The 21439-nt window shown below is 35.2% G+C and overlaps 1 protein-coding gene and 1 non-coding gene across 2 annotated transcripts; one reads left to right on the top strand and one right to left on the bottom strand.

The window, feature by feature from the left end:
* Window positions 1-220: 220 nt before the first annotated feature.
* Window positions 221-1126, top strand: LOC132638692 (cysteine-rich repeat secretory protein 38-like). Its single transcript, XM_060355487.1, has one exon. The coding sequence runs from the start codon at window positions 265-267 to the stop codon at window positions 997-999; it is 735 nt and encodes a 244-aa protein (XP_060211470.1). The 5' UTR covers window positions 221-264; the 3' UTR covers window positions 1000-1126.
* A 2972-nt stretch (window positions 1127-4098) lies between these two features.
* Window positions 4099-4201, bottom strand: LOC132638865 (U6 spliceosomal RNA). The gene has a single exon (XR_009581930.1). It is a non-coding gene; the product is annotated as a U6 spliceosomal RNA (small nuclear RNA).
* Window positions 4202-21439: the final 17238 nt, after the last annotated feature.

Genomic DNA, 21439 nt, shown 5'->3' with positions numbered 1-21439 from the left:
GTCATGCCTAACAATTTTGTATTTAATGAAATTTTCAACTGCATAACTGTTCAAAACTTCATTAATAAGAAGAGCATATCAAAGAGGATATAGTCAACTTCCCACCTAAAACAATAGGATAATGCCGAAAAAAAAAAAAAAAAAGAAAGAAAAAGTCGGCAATTATGGCTTTATTCACGATTGCCCACTTCTTGAAGTACTATATAAAATGATGCACCATATGAAGTTTTATACCATAGTACCATACTCATTTTCTCTCAAAATATGGCTTCCTCAAAGTTAGTCTCTTGTCTATTTTTTCTTTCATCCATTACAATTCTTGCACAAACAGTGATTTCAACAAATCCACTCTTCCATTTTTGTTCAAAATCAGGAAATTTCACAGCCAATAGTTACTATGCACAAAATTTGAAAAATCTCTTAGGTGATCTCTACTTAAAAACTCCCCTAACAGGGTTCTCAACTAGCTCAATTGGCCAAAATTATGATAAAACAAATGGACTCTCTCTATGCCGCGGTGATGTTTTAAGTGATGATTGCAAGTCCTGTGTATTAGATGCTAGTGAAGAACTTGGAAAACGTTGTCCTTATGATAAAGAAGCCATCATATGGTACGATAATTGTCTTTTGAAATATTCCGACAAAGATTTTCTAGGAAAAATTGATAATACGTACAAGTTTTACATGTGGAATCTTCGCGTTGTTAGTAACCCTGAATATTTCAATGCAAAGACTAAGGAGTTGTTGGGAAACTTAGCTGAAAATGCTTATAAAAAGAAGAATTTGTATGCAACTGGAGAAACAAAGATTGAAGAAAATAAGAAATTGTATGGATTGGTGCAGTGTACAAGAGATCTTACTAATGAGGATTGTAAGAAGTGTCTTGATGGTATTATTACTGAACTTCCAAGTTGTTGTGATGGAAAAGAAGGTGGACGAGTTGTTGGTGGGAGTTGTAACTTTAGATATGAAATTTATCCTTTTATTAATACTCCTTAGAACTTAAGAAAATATATACCATATTGCTAATTATAATGATCAATACAGATGATATAATATGGAGGACTTGAACTAAAAATCCTATATTGATGTAATTTAGTTTGAATATCTTGTACTTCTTGAGCTCTTCTTGTTGCATTATTATTTGCTTTATGTAAGGTGAATAAAGAATGGACAAATATGTTTCGTAAGGTCAGTATATTATACACATTTCTTTTTTAAATTTGTTTTACTCTTTCTTTTTCAGTTCCTTATTGTCAAAAATAAATTAGAGTTTAGGGTTGCCAATGCCCATTAGAATGTGTTCTTGATAGTATTTCATATCAAACTAACACATGGCAATTCAAATAAGGCTTTCTCAGTTGCTGTTTTGTCCCCTTTCTAATCAGTGGCGGAGCCAGAATTTCCGCTGAGGGGGTTCAAACTATAAAAAAATAAACATACGAAGAAGCCTAAGGGGGTTCAACATCTACTATATATACATAAAAAATAATTTTAACCAAGTAAAATAATATTTTTTTTCCGACGAGGGGGTTCGGACGGCTCTATGTGGCTCCACCACTGTTTCTAATAGAAATGAATTAAAACCATTTGTTTCCTTTTAGATGGCATTAATTTTAGTTGGTATAATAAAAACTACTCCCCCGTCTCAAAAAGATTGACACTTTTCGCTTTTGAGGGTCACACAAGTTGTTTTTTTACTGTAATTTTTTTATATGTCTTTTAAATATTTTAAATTATTAACTATGGTGACTTATAGTATTTTTCATGTAATTTCTAAATATGTAGAGTTTATTTCGAAAAACTTAAAGATTCTATATTTAAACACGCAGTCAAAATTAACAAGTTTGACTCTCAAAAAACGAAAAATGTCAATCTTTTTAGGTTAAGAGGGAGTAATTAGAATTATTTTTTCTTTTTAAATAATATTAACTGTAAAATAAAGCTTGGCTAATTATCTCTCTCTCTTTTAGTGGACAGGCTTTTGCGATGAAGAAACCTAGTAAGTTTGCTCATTCTTTTCTTTAATTAATTCATCCTTATATTGCCATGCAACTTAATTACGTATTTTCGAATGAATCTCCGTCGGAAATCTCATATTTTTGATAATTTTTTTCATTTGAAGTCCCGTTTTCTTGATGAATCTCCATCGGAAATCCCATATTTTCGACAAATCGACATAAAAAATTCCATACTTTCGATGGACCTCCGTCGAAAATAATTCGTTTGTTTTTGGTAGTTATCCGATAACGTAGGTTTGCAATTGCCTCCTTCACACTAAGCCTTAGTGGACATTTATTGGCATCTAATTAATTAAACTCTAAAGGCGAATAATATCTCTCTTGAGTTTAGATTATTTTTCAGATCTAATTTAATGTGATATCTTGGTATTTCTAATTACCACATGCAACTTATAATGCAATCAAAGTGGAAATTACTTGTACGAATAATCCATGATATTATTCTGAAAGAGCACTTAGGGGAATGGTTAGCGACAGATAGTTAAATTTAAGTTAGAAGAAATAGTCAGCTTCCCACCCAAAACAAAAAACAAAAACAACTTGCAAGCTGGCTTAAGAGTGGTAAAATTATCATATGAAAGTATGATCTGTTTAACCCGTTTAATTTAGAATTGGTCATTAAATTACCCATTTATTAATTCAGTTCATTTTAGTCCAACTCATTTCACTCCATCTAAATATTGGACTGATATGTAACCCAAATTGACCCATAGAAACTTTGTTAAAATATTTTCAAAAATATTTTCTTTTGCTTGATATGTTATATATAATCATAATAAAGTTTTATAAGGTACTTACAAAATTATAAAAGAACAAATAAAAAATTAAAACTTAGTAACAATTGTGCGGGTTGGTTTATGACCCGTCTTTTGGTTCATTTTAGCCTAATCCATTTCAACCCAGTAGTAACTTTTGAACGGGTCACATTTATTAACTTAGTCCATTTTGATACGCTCAAATCAACCGAACCTAACAATTTGACACCCATAACCTAGCGAGTTCTACCCTCTTCTTCCTTAACACCCATGGTGGTGGTTCTAACAAAAACTCCATTTGATCTCCGGTTGCGTTATTACTTCCTTGTTGTGCCAAAAACTAAGTTCACCCATTTTATTGGACTTGTTTCTTTTCGTTTTTTCTAACTTTGGTGGATCAAACTTCTCATTTGGATAAGAGAATATACTAAGCACCGATGTTTTTGTTTAATCAATGGTTCCCTCAGAGGGGATTCAATAAATGCATGGAGGGGGGCTTTACCTGACCTCCGCATTACAATACTATAGTAAGGGGCACATCCTTACACGCTAGCTTATCCTACTAAAAAGAAAGAGAAAGAGGAGGGTTGCTTCTCACATAGGCGAATCCAAGATTTCAAGAGCGTGGGTTCACCTGCACGTTAAAGGTTGCTTAGAAATTTAGAAAAGAAAAAGACACAAAAGTGCTTATAGTGGGTTCGATCCTGCAATCTTAAGGGATTAAACCCAACACTTAACTGGTGCGCCACTCGGTCTTGTTTGATCATGAGTTTCTTCAGTTAATATTAGATATATTTTAAGAATTATATACATAATATACCGAGTTTAGTCGGGTGACTATGGTTTCACATGACCCATTTTTCTACATAAATTCGCCCCTAGCTCCTCGTCAGATAAGCTCCTTAGAACTAGAAGCAACCAAACAAATTCAGCAGGGTTGAATATGAAGTTTCCCTCCTTCACTCGAATTCTAATGTTGGGCTTGCCAACTACATCATTCTTCAAGGTAGATATAATCTTAGAAGGAAGATTTATAGCCTCGGTGAAGAAGGTAGTTGTTTTGCAATGTTCAGCCATATTCGCAAGCAAATCAGCCATAATATTACCTTATTTGAAGGTGTGAGTAAAAGAGAGAAATGACCAAGTGAGCTCATGGATTGAATTTGATGAATATCACCTTTTGATCTGCCAAAAGGGGCTAATCTCACCCTTAACCATCTGAATAATTAAGAGGGAGTCGGATTCAATAGTAACTATGTGAAAACCATGATCTAAACGCCATGTCAGGCCAGTCTTTAGAAATAGAGCCTAAAATACTAAAAAAAAAATTGGACCATTTCTCAATTTGTGCGTGTCAACCTTCCACAGGAGTTATGCTAATCTTCTCTATATCGTTCCAACCTTATCGGATGTCCCTGAAGGGACAAATCGATCTAGAGATGAAATTATTATAGTTCTAGAAGCCATAAATGTAAAGAGGAGTTTGTCAACGCGAGATATGCAACATATAGAGAACTATTCAAAACTCAGACTATTCTGGCCATAGCATTATATTCAACCTTTTACTTTTGTTTTTTGGTCAGAATATTCAAACTTTGACGCTCCCATAAACTCAGTCAAAAGGCAAATGATTGATTTCTCTTTCACTATCTCTTTTGACTTACATTATCGTATCCAATCGGATGACTCTCTTCCTCTTGAAGAACTACTCTTAATTGTTTGATTAATGTATCTATGTGAAGATTGACACCAAGTTCAAGAACATTTGAATGACTAAATGTAAGATATTAAGATTGATTAGATCAAGGAAAAGACATATATATATATATATATATATATATATATATATATATATATATATATATAAAAGAGAGAAAGAAACGGAATATTCCAATTTATGTGTCATACCTCTTTCTTTGGTCGATCCAAAAAAAGTTATACGTCTAATTTAGAAATAATTTTAATTTTAAACTTCCTATGCTATCCTTATCATAAATGTATGATTTCTATTGAACCACAAATTTCTGAAGTCTTTCTTTCTTAAATTTGACATCCAACCAAACATGGACACATAAATTAGAACAATAAGAGTATATACAAACTGTTTACATAGTAAACTGAAGGACAAAATCTAGAAAATATATACGAGTATACACGAAAACCTTTTAAATTTAATCTTTTAGAAAGGTAGTACTTAATCAGCAAATGGTAAAACGATTTTTCTTGCCCAATTGTACATGGCACACCTGCCACACCATATCCCTCCATCATGAGAAGCATACCAATGTGGCATGAAAAAAATATTGTGGTCAAGTAGCAGGATCTTAGTGAATAAAGAGAGCAATTGAAATAGTCCAGAAATTTTGTGACAATACTTCTGTAATATTTCGTGAAATTTCCAACCTCATACTGTTCAAAACTCCCATAAGAAGAGGAGCATATATATCAAAACGGAAATAGTCAACTTCCCTCTCAGAACCATTATAAGAAAAGAAAAAAAAAAAAAAAAGTCGGCAATTCTGGCGTTATGCACGACTTTTACCCTCTTCTTAATTGAAGTATTATATAAAATGGGCTTAATACCTAGATGGACCCTTAAACTTGGCATGTTTTGTAAGATAGACATATAAACTTACAAGGTGACCAGATAGACACTTAAACTTGCTCAAAGTGTATTTTTCAAACACATTTGAATTGAACACCTGCGCGTGAGGTCCAAACGCCAATTATGTAGCGTGGGGTTAAGTTTTGTCAGGTGATGTTTTTGGTTTTGCGTCTTGCGTATTTCAGAGGTCCAAACAGATCCCTCTTTTTTGACTTTTTGTGTTTTAGGCTTTTACCTCTCCTTTTCATATCTCTCCTTCTACGTGTCTCATTGTTTTTAATTACTTTCGCAAAGTTAATAATGAAAAATACATCTAAATGGTTATTTTTTTACCCTTAAATAATTTTTTACCCACTAAAAATTATTCGTATTATTTTTGTAAAAAAAAATTATCCGTATTATTTTTGCTGGAAAAAAAATTATCCGTATTATTGGCTTAATACCTAAATGGACCCTTAAACTTGGCATGTTTTGTAAGATAGGCATATAAACTTACAAGGTGACCAGATAGATTTTTATCCTAAGCGCGTGAAGGATTTTAAAATTGCTAAGTCAGAATACAAGCCAATAAAAAAACGGAAAAGGCTCTTCGTTATACTTTAGGGCCAATTATACCCTTAAAGTTATACTATGTGGTCAATTATACCCTTATGTCTAACTGCTGCCACGTGGCATCATCCCAGCCCTTCAAAATTATTTTACCCTCAAATAATTTTTTACCCACTAAAATAACTCAACCCGACTCGATTTTTTTCCAGCAAAAATAATACGGATAATTTTTTTTTACAAAAATAATACGAATAATTTTTAGTGGATAAAAAATTATTTAAGGGTAAAAAAATAACCATTTAGATGTATTTTTCATTATTAACTTTGCGAAAGTAATTAAAAACAATGAGACACGTAGAAGGAGAGATATGAAAAGGAGAGGTAAAAGCCTAAAACACAAAAAGTCAAAAAAGAGGGCTCTGTTTGGACCTCTGAAATACGCAAGACACAAAACCAAAAACATCACCTGACAAAACTTAACCCCACGCTACATAATTGGCGTTTGGACCTCACGCGCAGGTGTTCAATTCAAATGTGTTTGAAAAATACACTTTGAGTAAGTTTAAGTGTCTATCTGGTCACCTTGTAAGTTTATATGCCTATCTTACAAAACATGCCAAGTTTAAGGGTCCATCTAGGTATTAAGCCTATAAAATGATGCACCATATGAAGTTTTATACCATATTCTCATTTTCCCTATGAATGTGTTGGAAATAATAATTCAAAATTGTAGGAGACCAAAATTGGTTAGGATTTGGTATTTTAATTTATGTCTAATTAGGATTTATAGTCAAATTAGTATAGGAATAGGTTTTTCTGTTTTGAGTTAAATTAGGTTTTATACTATTATAAATAGGGTTGCTGCTATTTATTTTATATTGTAGAGATTGTAGAGAGCATTTAGAAATTCAAAGAGTTTATCAATGGAATATTTTCCTTCAAAAGATTGGGTGTTGATGAGAAAGTCCATCAACAAGTTGGAATGTTGGAGAGAAACTGCTCCAACAATTGTGAAGGTTGAAGAGAAAGTGCTTCAACAACTGAAGGTTGATGAGAAAGTCCATCAACAAGTTGGAATGTTGGAGAGAGTGCTCCAACGATTGTAAAGGTTGAAGAGAAAGTGCTTCAACAACTGAAAGTTGATGAGAAAGTGCATCAACATAATTGGAATGCTGGAGAGAAAGTGTTCCAATGATTGTGAAGGTTGAAGAGAAAGTGCTTCAACAATTGCAGGTTGGTGAGAAGGTGCATCAACAAATTGGAATGTCGGAGAGAAAGTGCTCCAACGATTGTGAAGGTTGAAGAGAAAGTGGTTTAATAATTGAAGGTTGGTGAGAAAGTGTCACGACCCAACCCCGTGGGTCGTGACTAGTGCCCTAACTGGACACCCATACTTATTCACTTACCAAATCGACATATCAAAGACTTATTCATATTTAACATACGTTATTTTGCACAAATACTGAGAACAGACGTCGTCTTAAGCGGTCACCTGTAACAGAAATATCATACAAAAGCCGGCAGGCTGGCGGAATACACATCGCCCGAATATACATACATATACATACATATGGGCCGTTTCGGCCATAATAGCAAACGGGACCGCTTAAGGCACAAGTCACAGACATAACCGAACAAACACGACCCATGACCCACATATATGTCTACAGGCCTCTACAAACCACAACAGAAACATATGACGGGGCAGGGCCCCGCCGTACCCCAAATAGTCATATATACATAAACATGTACAACAAAAGATATGTACCAAAAATATGGGCTCCGGATCAAAGGAGTACCCCAAAATAGCAGAATAGGGATCCTACACTGGCGGGTCGCCAGAACGAACGTTTGCACCTGCGGGCATGAAGCGCAGCCCCCGAAGAAAGGGGGTCAGTACGAAATATGTACTGAGTATGTAAAGCATGAAATGCAGTAATCCGAATCATAACTGAAGTGAAAAGTATAGAAAGTGGTTACAGAATTAGTATATCAAAACCTGGGCTGAAAATATAAATAATGCAAATAGAAAATCATGCATAGGGCTCAGGAACGTGGTCGCCACTTCGACGCTGGCGCCACAACACATCATACTCCAGAAAGTTTCAAATCTCCGTACAAATCCCCGAACATATCGTATCATCATAACATATCACAACATCAGAACACATCATATGCCATATCATATCATAACGCCATATACAAGCGGTACCCGGCCCTATGGCGAGGTCTCGGGAACCGTAACACATCATACTGCCGAATATAACATAGTGCGCACGATCACGAAACCGGTCCGGGATCCGGCGAACGATATCATCGTAGTATGCACGAGCGGAGTAGTGAGGAAACCATATGCATATAAGTACATAAATAAATTTCAAAACTCGATGGACAAATATATTTACCGACATCTGAAGGCACAAAAATAAGATTCGGGTCAATCGGAATTAGTATAAGAAAGTTACGAGCTTTTGAAGTACAGAACTTTCTGAAAAACGTTTCATAAGCCATACTTGGAAATTCAAGTATCATTCATATTAGAAAACTTTCGAACATCATTATGGATCAAATATTCATATTAGGAAACTTTCGAATAACATTATGGATCAACTCAAATGGAGACTTTTGGACCATATTTACGTACCAAAATATTCATCAAAGACTTTAGTCATCTCGATTTTCTTTCGAACAACATTCGGAAACATAATAACTAGAGTCTTCGAATATCACAAATATGTATCAAGCCATATGAATTAGCTTATGGAAGTCAAAGATGTTAGCCATCCTAGTGGCTCTAAGAATAGGATTTTCTTTATAAGCATACATATACATTTTGTTCATTTCAAAAAGGGTCATGCCAAAAGAAAGAAAGGTAGGCTCTACATACCTCGATCGCTTCCTAAGCTAATCTCAACTCAAGTATCGGGCTCTCTAAGATCTACAATAACATAATTAAATACCAACGTTAGCTACAAGTACTTAGGAATTCAATCCTAAGCTAGTACTTGTCTATAGAAATTTCGGCAGCATTTCCCCTATATATTCGCCTATCCGAATTTTCAATTGCTCTCCTGTTGACACAGAAATACCAACAATAACATATGGACACAACCATATCTTCAATTCTTTTATTTCAACAAGAACAAGAACATATCAAAACAACCCCCAACTATAACATAACGATGCCCGAAATTCTAACGAATACTTACAATACACCAAGCAGCCCATATACACTTCTTATACCTTATTTCATGCAATCTTTTCAGCAAATTTAATGAAATACTACAACAGCTACACCATAACTACATCATCTATCCATATGCAAGTAAACCACATTATTATCATTATAATCCCTACAACAACCCACAATAAATTTAACTCCAACTCTAACCATTAAATTCCTTCATTCTCATCATATAATCCATGATAACAACAACAATAATCATATGAACATAATCATACCCTCAATCCTTTCAATTCAGCAAGGATAACAACATGTCCATAAAACAACACAACTTTAAATTTAACCATTTAATTCCTACATAATGCTACTAAAATCAATTCATCATTCTTACTCAAAACACCCCCCTTACACGGCTCAATTTATAATTCAACATCAACATACATAACCCTTTTGTATTCAACACACATCTACCAAGCTATACAAGCCTAAACTACCTCCAAAACATGTAGAAAAGAATTAAATCTTACCTTAGAGACAAGCTCTAATTTTCACCATGTAGTGTCTTCAAGAAAGCCATGGCCGTGAGTTGCCATGGCTACCATGATCTCCATCTTTTTCCTCCTCTTGATCTTCAAATCTCTCCAATTAATTGTGTAGAAGGGGGCAAAAATGGGCTGGCCGTGAACAGTGCGCCGCCGTGAATAGTGCCCGTGAACAGTGGCGCCGCCGTGAACAGTGCCCGTGAACTTCTCTCTCTTTATGTTGAGAGCTTCTCTCACTAAAATACACTTTGTTAAATCTGAAAAATGAGATATATGACTCATATTTCATGAATTTATATGCCTCCCCTTGGATTGACATGTGTCCCATTATCATCCATGTACCAAATCAAATTTAGCCACATGTTGTGGGGCCTACTTAGTGTTCTAATTAACTTAATTAATCTCCATTTGTCACTAATCCGCACTTAATAATCCAATCATGGTAAATTATTCCCAAATCTACACTAATATTTCCACTAATTGTAATTAATTAGCAAACCGTGCAATTATTAAAATCAGAATTAAAAGTCCTTGTCTCCTATCCAAAAATAATCTTGTCCTTGGATTTATGTTGATTAACTTACGAATAATCCGTCGTATAAAAATACGGGGTATAACATCCTTCCCCCCTTTATAACATTCGTCCTCGAATGTTAAACTGGTCCTGAACTCCCAATACTTCCTTAAACGTTCTTTTACTAAATTATGTCCTTCGCATACCTCTTTCCTTTGTCGATCCCTTTACTTTATTATAACGTATTCCAGATCTCTACATAACCATTCCCGTAATATTTCCTCCTTTCGTTGCTTCTCGAGGTAATTATCCCACGTCGTTGTCTGTACTCTCCTCTTTATTTCGCAGTCGGTTGTCAGTTGTATTTCGAGCTCTCCTGCTGAAGGGTTACTCTTTCCCTTGTCTACATACTGTTCAGTTGTACTGTCACTGATTGATTCAGACTTGTATTCCTGGTGCACTTAGTCATGACTCGACTTTTTTTTTCTTTTTTTTTTTCCATTACTCCCTTAAGATGATGATTCGTTCATTTCTGTTTACCCTCTTATCTTTAAACAAGATCTTGTAACGCGTAGACGTCCCTCGTCGGTTCATTAGACTTTAATATCCCTAGAGTATTGCATGCCTCTGGTAACCTGTAGGCCCTCCGCAGGTTCTACGAGTAAAACGAAATTTCCGATAGGGTAACATTTTTGTACTCCAATATCCTTGCTTTACTCTGCTGTGACAGTCCGTATTTTGGAATCCCCAACATCATGTGTTACTTTCTGACCTTCTTTTAAAGGTCTTTAACTATCACTTGCTTTTACTTCTTGATCTCGATCTTTAGGGTTGGTTATCAAATAGCGCTAGGGTCCTCTCATATCATAACTCTACTGTCATCCAGTAACCAGTAACCCGCTTGTTCTGATTGTCTCGGTTAAATCATTTAGTAATTTCCTTTACCCTAACTGTCAATACTTTAGGCATATTATCTAGTGTCGTTTCTCTATTTTTGACTCAAACTCTTCGATTGCTCCTTTACTCAGATTTGCTCTTAGTTCTCCCATCACGCATCCTATTGCAATCTTTACACGAGTATGTGTAGGTGCTCAAATCAGCTTAGAAAATACCTTAGCATCGCCACGCTAGTCTTTATGTAGACCTTATACTCTTCTCTTATATCTTTCAATTGATATCAAGGCTCAACTACGACTTTTGCCCTCAATACTAATTATACCTCTGTAGTTTTGCTTCAAACTAGCTTATACTTTTCTTTGATGTATCCACAATATCACAATCACATTGTTGTTACTGACTTCTTACCCTTCTTATCAAGTACTTACTTGGTCTCATCCTCAGTATACAAATGTTCGTAGGTTGCATAACTATTCTTGTACAATTCGTATAAAGGGTATCTAATCATAGTCATAGTCCTTCCTTCTCCTGGTTCATCCTGTTTTACATATCTTATTGTGCTATCACTCACTCGCTGTCTATTTCGCCTTACTCCTTTCCCTTCCTCCATTCACCATTTGGTTTTCTCATATCCTGCTATAGGAGAGATTTCCTATTCTTTCTCTTTTGCTACTTATATGTCACAATATCATTAGCCAATAACTCTGTTGTCAATATCTTAACCTCTAATCCAGTATAGCCTTGCTATCTTTTATAATATCTTTAAGTTACTCGTTACCATTCTCTTGTCGTATTCTTCCTTTTTACAAGCATCCACTTCCTGATGTCATATTATCCAAGACCCCTACCAATAATTCTCAGCACTGTCTCCAATACCATCTTGACTTCTATCCACTTATTGTTGGCCTTCAAATCTTACTAACTTGTTTCTGCAAGGGATCTCACTTAAAGTTTAAGAATTCACATTAAACTTGTTGCAGTGTCAATTGTTTCCATTTATACTTACTTTACTTTCACCTGCTTCCCCCCTTTGGGATTGTACTTATACCATATCCATGTCTTTTCTTTATAATCTATAACTTGATTATCTTCGTACGAGACCTTAACAAAATCACGAGGCGATGAGAACTCTCGATTATATAGTACAAAATCTTATCTGATGGTTGGTACTCAAGTAATGTAGCAATTTATCCGAGGCCACGTTCCATTTATTCCGATCAGTAATTAGCTAGTGCTTATAGTCGTTTCAAATTCTCCATTAGGTAGCACTTATATTCTAATGATAAATGTCCCAAACTTTCTTATAACACTTTCTTTATCCCAACGAATATCGTCTGTTTCTTCTAATAAATTCACAATACATCAGTTGTTTCGCAAATCCACAATCCTTCTCCTTTAAAGATTTCACTATTCCCGAGGTGAAGTCACATATGTTGACACCCAATTTTGTCCCTCCTTTATTTTAATTTACTCGGGCTTCTAAATTTACTGACGAGCTAAATACTTTATTTTCACTATTTTTTTTTAATTATTATTGCTACTACTATTAATACCGCTGCTGTTATTTTCAACACTACGAGCATTACTTTACCACAAATTTTAAATGATTCGTCATCATTTCATTTTTTCGGGTTTGGACTCGTTAAATTAATTATAGAACAACACTTTGTTAAATCCTTATTTTTTAAATATTAATTATTAATTGTCTTCATATAGTATATGTTGTACTGATTATTAAATTAGAAACTCAAAATTAATTAAATAGAGGAGGAAGGATCAACAATTTTCAGCCAAATTAATGACCCAAAATACAAACACAATATTTTCAACCCCAAATTATCAGCCCATACTCTAATTAATTCAACCAACCCACATTATACCATACCCAAAAACAATTCAGCCCACTTGATTAAAACTAAATCAGCCCACATTTTAAATACCCAGCCCATTACCCATCGAAATAAATCAGCCCACCAGTCCATATTTGATTATTTTCGGACCAGCCCACATATTTTACCCGACCCGGTCCAGCCCACTTATTCTTTTTGCCCTAAATCTCTTCCTCTTTCTTTCTCTTACTTTTTTCCGCCTCTCTCTCTCTTTCTCTTCTTTCTTCATTTCCTCCGCCTCATCTCACTCTCTCTCTCCCGCTCCCTTCCCCACCTCGCCGACGACCCCATCATCGTTCCCCACACCACTACCCCACTCCGCTCCCCTCTACCCTACTTCCCTTTCTTTTTTCTCCTTTCATCATCATCATCGCCGCACCCCGCTACCCCACTCTCCACCCACAGCCGACACACGCTTCTCTCCAACACCGCCGCCTACCCTACACCGCTACCCCACTCCACGCTCCTCCTTACCCCACACCGCTCCTCTCTCTCCCCACTCTATAAAGACAGAGGAAAGGAGATCGAAAACCCAGGTTTGGAACCCCAAAATCCCCCTACAAAATACAAGTTCTAATCGCCTCAAATTTTCCAGAAATCTTTAGGTTTTACGACTTTCATTCGTTCGATTATCGGTCTAACTTTAAGATCGTTAAGCATTCAATCTGTCTCGGTCGACTTTAACCACGATAGGGATTTTTGGATCTTAGTGGTGTCGAGTCCTAATCTATTCATAACGAGAGAGTAGATTCGACGTCGTCGACACCCACTTCACTGCGCACAAAAAAGGTAAACTTCGACACATTTATCGCTTATCGTCTTTGATTTCTGTTTTTGGTTAAGATTTTAGTTTATTCTGCCGTATGTCTAATGATTATATAGTTTATTTGTCGTCGCGTTATTTGTTTGATGTTTGGGGGCTGTTAGGATAGGATATTAATCGTTAATTGAATTTGAAAGGTGTCTATTGTAGTTCGGATGTTTAAGACTGAATTTCCAGGATTTAGGACACATTTAAAATCGAGTATACACATGATATACAGTGGATTATCAAGATAAGAAAAGATATACATCTGATATACATCCGATATACATCTTTTGGTGTGTATATCTTAGGTATATTATGTATATGATTAGAACAGGCCGGCACTAGCTCTCTTTTACCCTATCCTTTCAAAGAACATACCCTGTCATGAATATAATTGGCTTTGAGTTTATGGTTTGCATTTCTTATTTAGTTATGTATATGGCATGTTCTGTTAGGGAGTTATGATAAGCATTAACATATTTAGATATAATTCTTGCCTTAATATGTACTGGATGTCAACTTGGTTATTCTGCTATCATACTTAGGTAGAAATCTGATTTAGTTGTTCAAATGATTGATTCAGAATGACTATTTGAGTACTGATTTAGACCATGTGAATTTTTGACATAACTGTCCCTAAACTAGGAGTCTATGTGAAATGTTATTTGATTATATGCACTCTTAGTATGAACAGTCCTGCTTATCTACCATTCTTGTGTGGCATAATTCAGTTTTTTTTTTCTTCTCAGTACCTGTTAAACTTGTCGAAGAAATCTTACACATATAACTGCTTCTGCTGGCTTTTATTTCTGAATATTGTGTATATCATTCGTAGCCAATCTCTTAAATGGCTTCCGTGAACTTCTTAAATATGTAGAACTTGGAACTCTCAATGTTTTATAAATTGTGTTGTAGGGACTTTCTTTACCTAACAGTGCTCTTTATAATTTTAAATGCTCTGTTTGAGATGGCTGTTATGAAGTGAATCACTTGTTTGGTATAAACCTTTGGGCCTTGTTAGTTTGGTGCGAGAATCGTCATGCAGATTACATTTAGTTTTTTTTTTTGGCTGTTTGTTTAGCTGGTTTAGTCTGCCCCTTGTGCTAAAATTGTTCAGTTCGTTAAAGAAACATGATGCCCTTTAGGTGCTAGAGGAATTCTGGAATTGTTGGCATACTTTAGTTATTTTGCTATTGCATTTTTTTAGGATGAAACTGCTGCTGCATTTTTTGTCATTCTACTGCTTTATGTGGGTCTATGGAATATTGCACTTTAGCCATTTTTCAGCTTCACCTCCTATTTGGTCAAATTCTTCCTTGTTAATGTGTTAGATATCTGATTATAAATTGTGTTGCTCGCATGCGCCAAAGGCTGTTTAAGATTTTAATTTTAATGTTTGTAGTCTTAGAATGAAGCTGGAGCAAGAACTTTATTAGTTACTGATGGGATTATATTCAGAAGTCCAATTTGTGTATTTTTCACGCATCATTGTTTGTCTAAAAGGATCTGATTCGATTGAATTAAGGTGGTTAGATGTTGTTTTACATTTCCATCAATCTAGCTATCTTTTAAACATACTGGCCATTTCTGGCAGCCTTAATATATACTCAAATATACATAGCATGTATACCAGTCACTGATTTGCTTGCTTTGAATTTTATATTTTATAGCCGTGTTTATTGATCGTACACTAAATCCTTTTTCTTTTATTTTTATGCATGACCACCGCATACGAGTCTGAGAGACTCGTTTATCTCCCGCATTCGGTGTTGGGCTAAAACCCAACGCAATTTCTCTTTCAAGTCAGCCAACCTACAGCCAAACAAGGAAATAAAATTTGGGCCAAAGCCCAATCAATGTCAACAGCAAACAGACAGCCACAGCAGTCCAAAATGACTGGGCCATAACCCAACAGTAGCTTAGTTACAGCAGCCATAAAAATGGGCTGGAGCCCATTTAACCTCTTCACTCTTCTATTGTTATCTTTGTGCATTTAATTTGTGTTGTGTGACTAACACTTTTGTTTATTAATCTAGATGAACTTTAGCTAATTAGTGGAGTTTAATTTAATAATGGGTAGTAATTTAAGGAAAGTTAATAATAATCAATTCCACAGAATTTTATTTTCTTCTTTTTATATTATGAGAATCATTTATGGTATCCATAATATTTACCTTTTTTAGAATAATTGATCTTCAATAGCGCAAATTCATATTTATTTGAGTTGAGCGAATCAAGATTCGCTTTTACTATCTTATAAATTCAAAACATTATATATTTGACACTAATGCTAACTCATTTGAGAAATAAAAAGGCAAACTAATCTAACGGATAACTCTTTCACTTTAGCTCTTTTCGACGCTTCAAACGTATATTTGTTAAAACAATCTTTACATATATATATATATTGAACTATTAGTCTTTATATGAAACCTTCAAAATTTATTTAACATTAATCTTACAATAACTCTTTTAATTTGTGAGTCGGCATAACTCACGTTTTCTTCAAATACATATAAACATCACATGTCTTGTTTCTTTTAGTTTATTTTAAAATCTTTATGCAACTATTATTTTTCTACAAGTATTATTTTAAACAACACTATTATATTCTCGTTTAAACCCTTAACCACATTTATAAGTCATATTTTTAAAAAATAGCATTAAAGGTACTCTTTTATACAATTTGTTATTTTCCACAAGTTCTATTTTAAATATCATTCTTATATGTCTATTTATAACTTTAGTCATACTTACAAAGCTACTTTCTTTTTTTCTATAATACTTTATTTACACTTAGCCTAACTAATCATAAGTCCGGTCGGTTAACCATTGTTAATGGGTCTTAAAGGGTGCCTAATACCTTCCCTTTAGACTAATTGAACCCTTACCTAGAATCTTAAGTTTCGCAGACCTCAAACAGAGTTAACTTTAAACATAACTTTAATAAACTTTAGGTGTCCTAATTCACCATAAATAATTAGGTGGCGACTCCTTAACAACAAACAAAAAAGCAGGAATCACCAATATGTCGTACTTCTAACTTTAACTCTCCGGGGTTAAAATGGGGTGTGACAACATATACGCAGTACTCTTTTATGCCTCATACTCTTTCTCTCTTGTTGTACATCAAATGCTAACTTCTAACTTACTCGAAATCATATCGAATTTGTCTTAATAGTGGTCTTGTCTTAGCATCGTTTCGTCGCACTACATCTTTAAGTCCATAACTATATGTTTCCCTTTTATTCTATACTCATACTCAATTAATTACGTCTGTCTTGGGTGCTTCCTTTAGTATTCCTTTCATTTATCCAGTCTACGTCCATCTTTTATTTTGTGCACGAGGAATCTCATGCTATTCCCGTATCTTTCAGAAAACACAATTTATACATAAGCCCTTCCTCATTTTCAAAACATATTCTGTTCATCTCTATTTGTTCTTATCATACCAGTCATTTCTGGTATTTATTCTGTCTTGTTGCTCATCTTCTTTTAGGTTGGTCTTTCGCAATTCTGTCACTTGTATTACTCGTTTTCCAAGCTATACATGTCATAACGCATCGCTGCACTATAATCCCACTCGCTTTCTTCCTATCTCATTCTTTCGATTAACTCCTTCTCTTCCTGTGCTCGCTTTCACTTTCATTACCACCTGATCTCTATTCTGAACTTTCCCTATAGGAATTTGTAAGTCTTTCTTATTCGTTCTATATTTGCTTTTCCGTTCTCCACTGATCACATCATATCCTTTAGTTACTTCCTTGCTAGGCTTTACTCATTTCTATAGCAATCCTTATGGTGTTCACAGTACATCCTGTTCGTAATCCATCTTATAACGTAATACTTCTTAATCTTATTCACGATTCTTCTACACTCTACGGACTAGGTGTACTTGACCCTTCGCCCCTTTCTGATCAATCATATCCTTAATATCTTACAAGCTGTCTTATCAACACCTTGAAGATTTGGTATAACTCTTCCTCTTCTGTACTTTTATCTCAATCATACTGTTACTCTTTTTAATTGTAACTCGTCGTAATTTATCCCTGCTTATCGGTTCACTCGATACCTCAATAAAATGTTCTGTTACGAGTTGCCACCCTTTCCTAGATCATCTTTAGTATTTCACCAACAATACATGAAATATATGATCCTAGACAGCCCACAAGTTTAAGTTTTTCTTCCACAAATTCCATCTCCAATTAGTCTATGAACTGATAAAATTTTACTATGAGGCATTCTCCAACCACCAGCAGAAGAAAACTAGAGTCCGACAAGCACCACAGAACTTCTTAGTACTTGATTCATATAGTTTACCTCCATATTTATTTTTGAGTCGTGAGCGAATCATTTAATTCCCAACTGCTTGTCATACGCTTTGTATTCTTCCAATAAGGTGAAACTTAATAGCCAGACATTTTTGCCCTTCAACATAGGATTTTTCTAAAGCAAAATGTGGTTGGAACGTATTCTGGTCCATTTAAATGAATTGCGAATTCGCTGCTCATATATGCTTTCTCGAAATAAAATTTCCCAAATAAGGATGATGCTTCTTACGAATGACATGGAGGATATCTCTTAAGCTTTAATCCAACATAATAAATTTACCTTATCGGTATCGACTTTCAAGACATATTATGAACTTATATCTCATTCTCCTTTTTATATTTCTGGGAAAATTTGGGTAGAGGTTCCTTTGCACTTCTTACTATCCCAAAACCTGCACGCAGGAAATACCAACAATGCCTCACAGGGCCAACATATATACGTATATATCATATCATATCATAGCCACACAGGGCTAACAATTTCAAGTAAAAGTATAAAGATGTCGAGACTTACCTCACATGTTCAACTCAAACTGCACCTGTTACACTTTCCTGTTTACTTTCCTATCTACCTTATCTTTCATTCTTCGACCTTATATTTCAATCATATCTCAATATTGTTACCTTATCCAACATGCCCCTTTCGCACCGTTGCTTACCTGTGTACAGTGTAGCTTCCAAAATCATCAGCCACTTTCTTCTGTCGATACCGTTTTTCAGCTGAAATTAAGGGTTAGTAAAAGGAATTTCATTTCCTATGGCTGGGCTCTATCGCACGATCTTAGATATGAAAGAAAGTTAACATCCTAAATGTCATGTAGCTTCCTGTTTATAGATGTGGTGCACAACACACCGATAAACAAGACTCTACTAGACACGGCCTGTAGACATTCCGAGGACAAACCGCTCTGATACCACTTTTGTCACGACCCAACCCCGTGGGTCGTGACTAGTGCCCTAACTGGACACCCATACTTATTCACTTACCAAATCGACATATCAAAGACTTATTCATATTTAACATACGTTATTTTGCACAAATACTGAGAACAGACGTCGTCTTAAGCGGTCACCTGTAACAGAAATATCATACAAAAGCCGGCAGGCTGGCGGAATACACATCGCCCGAATATACATACATATACATACATATGGGCCGTTTCGGCCATAATAGCAAACGGGACCGCTTAAGGCACAAGTCACAGACATAACCGAACAAACACGACCCATGACCCACATATATGTCTACAGGCCTCTACAAACCACAACAGAAACATATGACAGGACAGGGCCCCGCCGTACCCCAAATATTCATATATACAGAAACATGTACAACAAAAGATATGTACCAAAAATATGGGCTCCGGATCAAAGGAGTACCCCAAAATAGCAGAATAGGGATCCTACACTGGCGGGTCGCCAGAACGAACGTTTGCACCTGCGGGCATGAAACGCAGCCCCCGAAGAAAGGGGGTCAGTACGAAATATGTACTGAGTATGTAAAGCATGAAATGCAGTAATCCGAATCATAACTGAAGTGAAAAGTATAGAAAGTGGATACAGAATTAGTATATCAAAACCTGGGCTGAAAATATAAATAATGCAAATAGAAAATCATGCATAGGGCTCAGGAACGTGGTCGCCACTCCGACGCTGGCGCCACAACACATCATACTCAAGAAAGTTTCAAATCTCCGTACAAATCCCCGAACATATCGTATCATCATAACATATCACAACATCAGAACACATCATATGCCATATCACATCATAACGCCGTATACAAGCGGTACCCGGCCCTATGGCGAGGTCTCGGGAACCGTAACACATCATACTGCCGAATATAACATAGTGCGCACGATCACGAAACCGGTCCGGGATCCGGCGAACGATATCATCGTAGTATGCACGAGCGGAGTAGTGAGGAAACCATATGCATATAAGTACATAAATAAATTTCAAAACTCGATGGACAAATATATTTACCGACATCTGAAGGCACAGAAATAAGATTCGGGTCAATCGGAATTAGTATAAGAAAGTTACGAGCTTTTGAAGTACAGAACTTTCTGAAAAACGTTTCATAAGCCATACTTGGAAATTCAAGTATCATTCATATTAGAAAACTTTCGAACATCATTATGGATCAAATATTCATATTAGGAAACTTTCGAATAACATTATGGATCAACTCAAATGGAGACTTTTGGACCATATTTACGTACCAAAATATTCATCAAACACTTTAGTCATCTCGATTTTCTTTCGATCAACATTCGGAAACATAATAACTAGAGTCTTCGAATATCACAAATATGTATCAAGCCATATGAATTAGCTTATGGAAGTCAAAGATGTTAGCCATCCTAGTGGCTCTAAGAATAGGATTTTCTTTATAAGCATACATATACATTTTGTTCATTTCAAAAAGGGTCATGCCAAAAGAAAGAAAGGTAGGCTCTACATACCTCGATCGCTTCCTAAGCTAATCTCAACTCAAGTATCGGGATCTCTAAGATCTACAATAACATAATTAAATACCAACGTTAGCTACAAGTACTTAGGAATTCAATCCTAAGCTAGTACTTGTCTATAGAAATTTCGGCAGCATTTCCCCTATATATTCGCCTATCCGAATTTCCAATTGCTCTCCTGTTGACACAGAAATACCAACAATAACATATGGACACAACCATATCTTCAATTCTTTTATTTCAACAAGAACAAGAACATATCAAAACAACCCCCAACTATAACATAACGATGCCCGAAATTCTAACGAATACTTACAATACACCAAGCAGCCCATATACACTTCTTATACCTTATTTCATGCAATCTTTTCAGCAAATTTAATGAAATACTACAGCAGCTACACCACAACTACATCATCTATCCATATGCAAGTAAACCACATTATTATCATTATAATCCCTACAACAACCCACAATAAATTTAACTCCAACTCTAACCATTAAATTCCTTCATTCTCATCACATAATCCATGATAACAACAACAATAATCATATGAACATAATCATACCCTCAATCCTTTCAATTCAGCAAGGATAACAACATGTCCATAAAACAACACAACTTTAAATTTAACCATTTAATTCCTACATAATGCTACTAAAATCAATTCATCATTCTTACTCAAAACACCCCCCTTACACGGCTCAATTTATAATTCAACATCAACATACATAACCCTTTTGTATTCAACACACATCTACCAAGCTATACAAGTCTAAACTACCTTCAAAACATGTAGAAAAGATTTAAATCTTACCTTAGAGACAAGCTCTAATTTTCACCATGTAGTGTCTTCAAGAAAGCCATGG

Source organism: Lycium barbarum, chromosome 4, assembly GCF_019175385.1.
Source record: "Lycium barbarum isolate Lr01 chromosome 4, ASM1917538v2, whole genome shotgun sequence".
Lineage (NCBI taxonomy): Eukaryota > Viridiplantae > Streptophyta > Magnoliopsida > Solanales > Solanaceae > Lycium > Lycium barbarum.
Note: the sequence above shows the minus strand (reverse complement) of the source record. Positions and strands in the feature narration are given on the sequence as shown.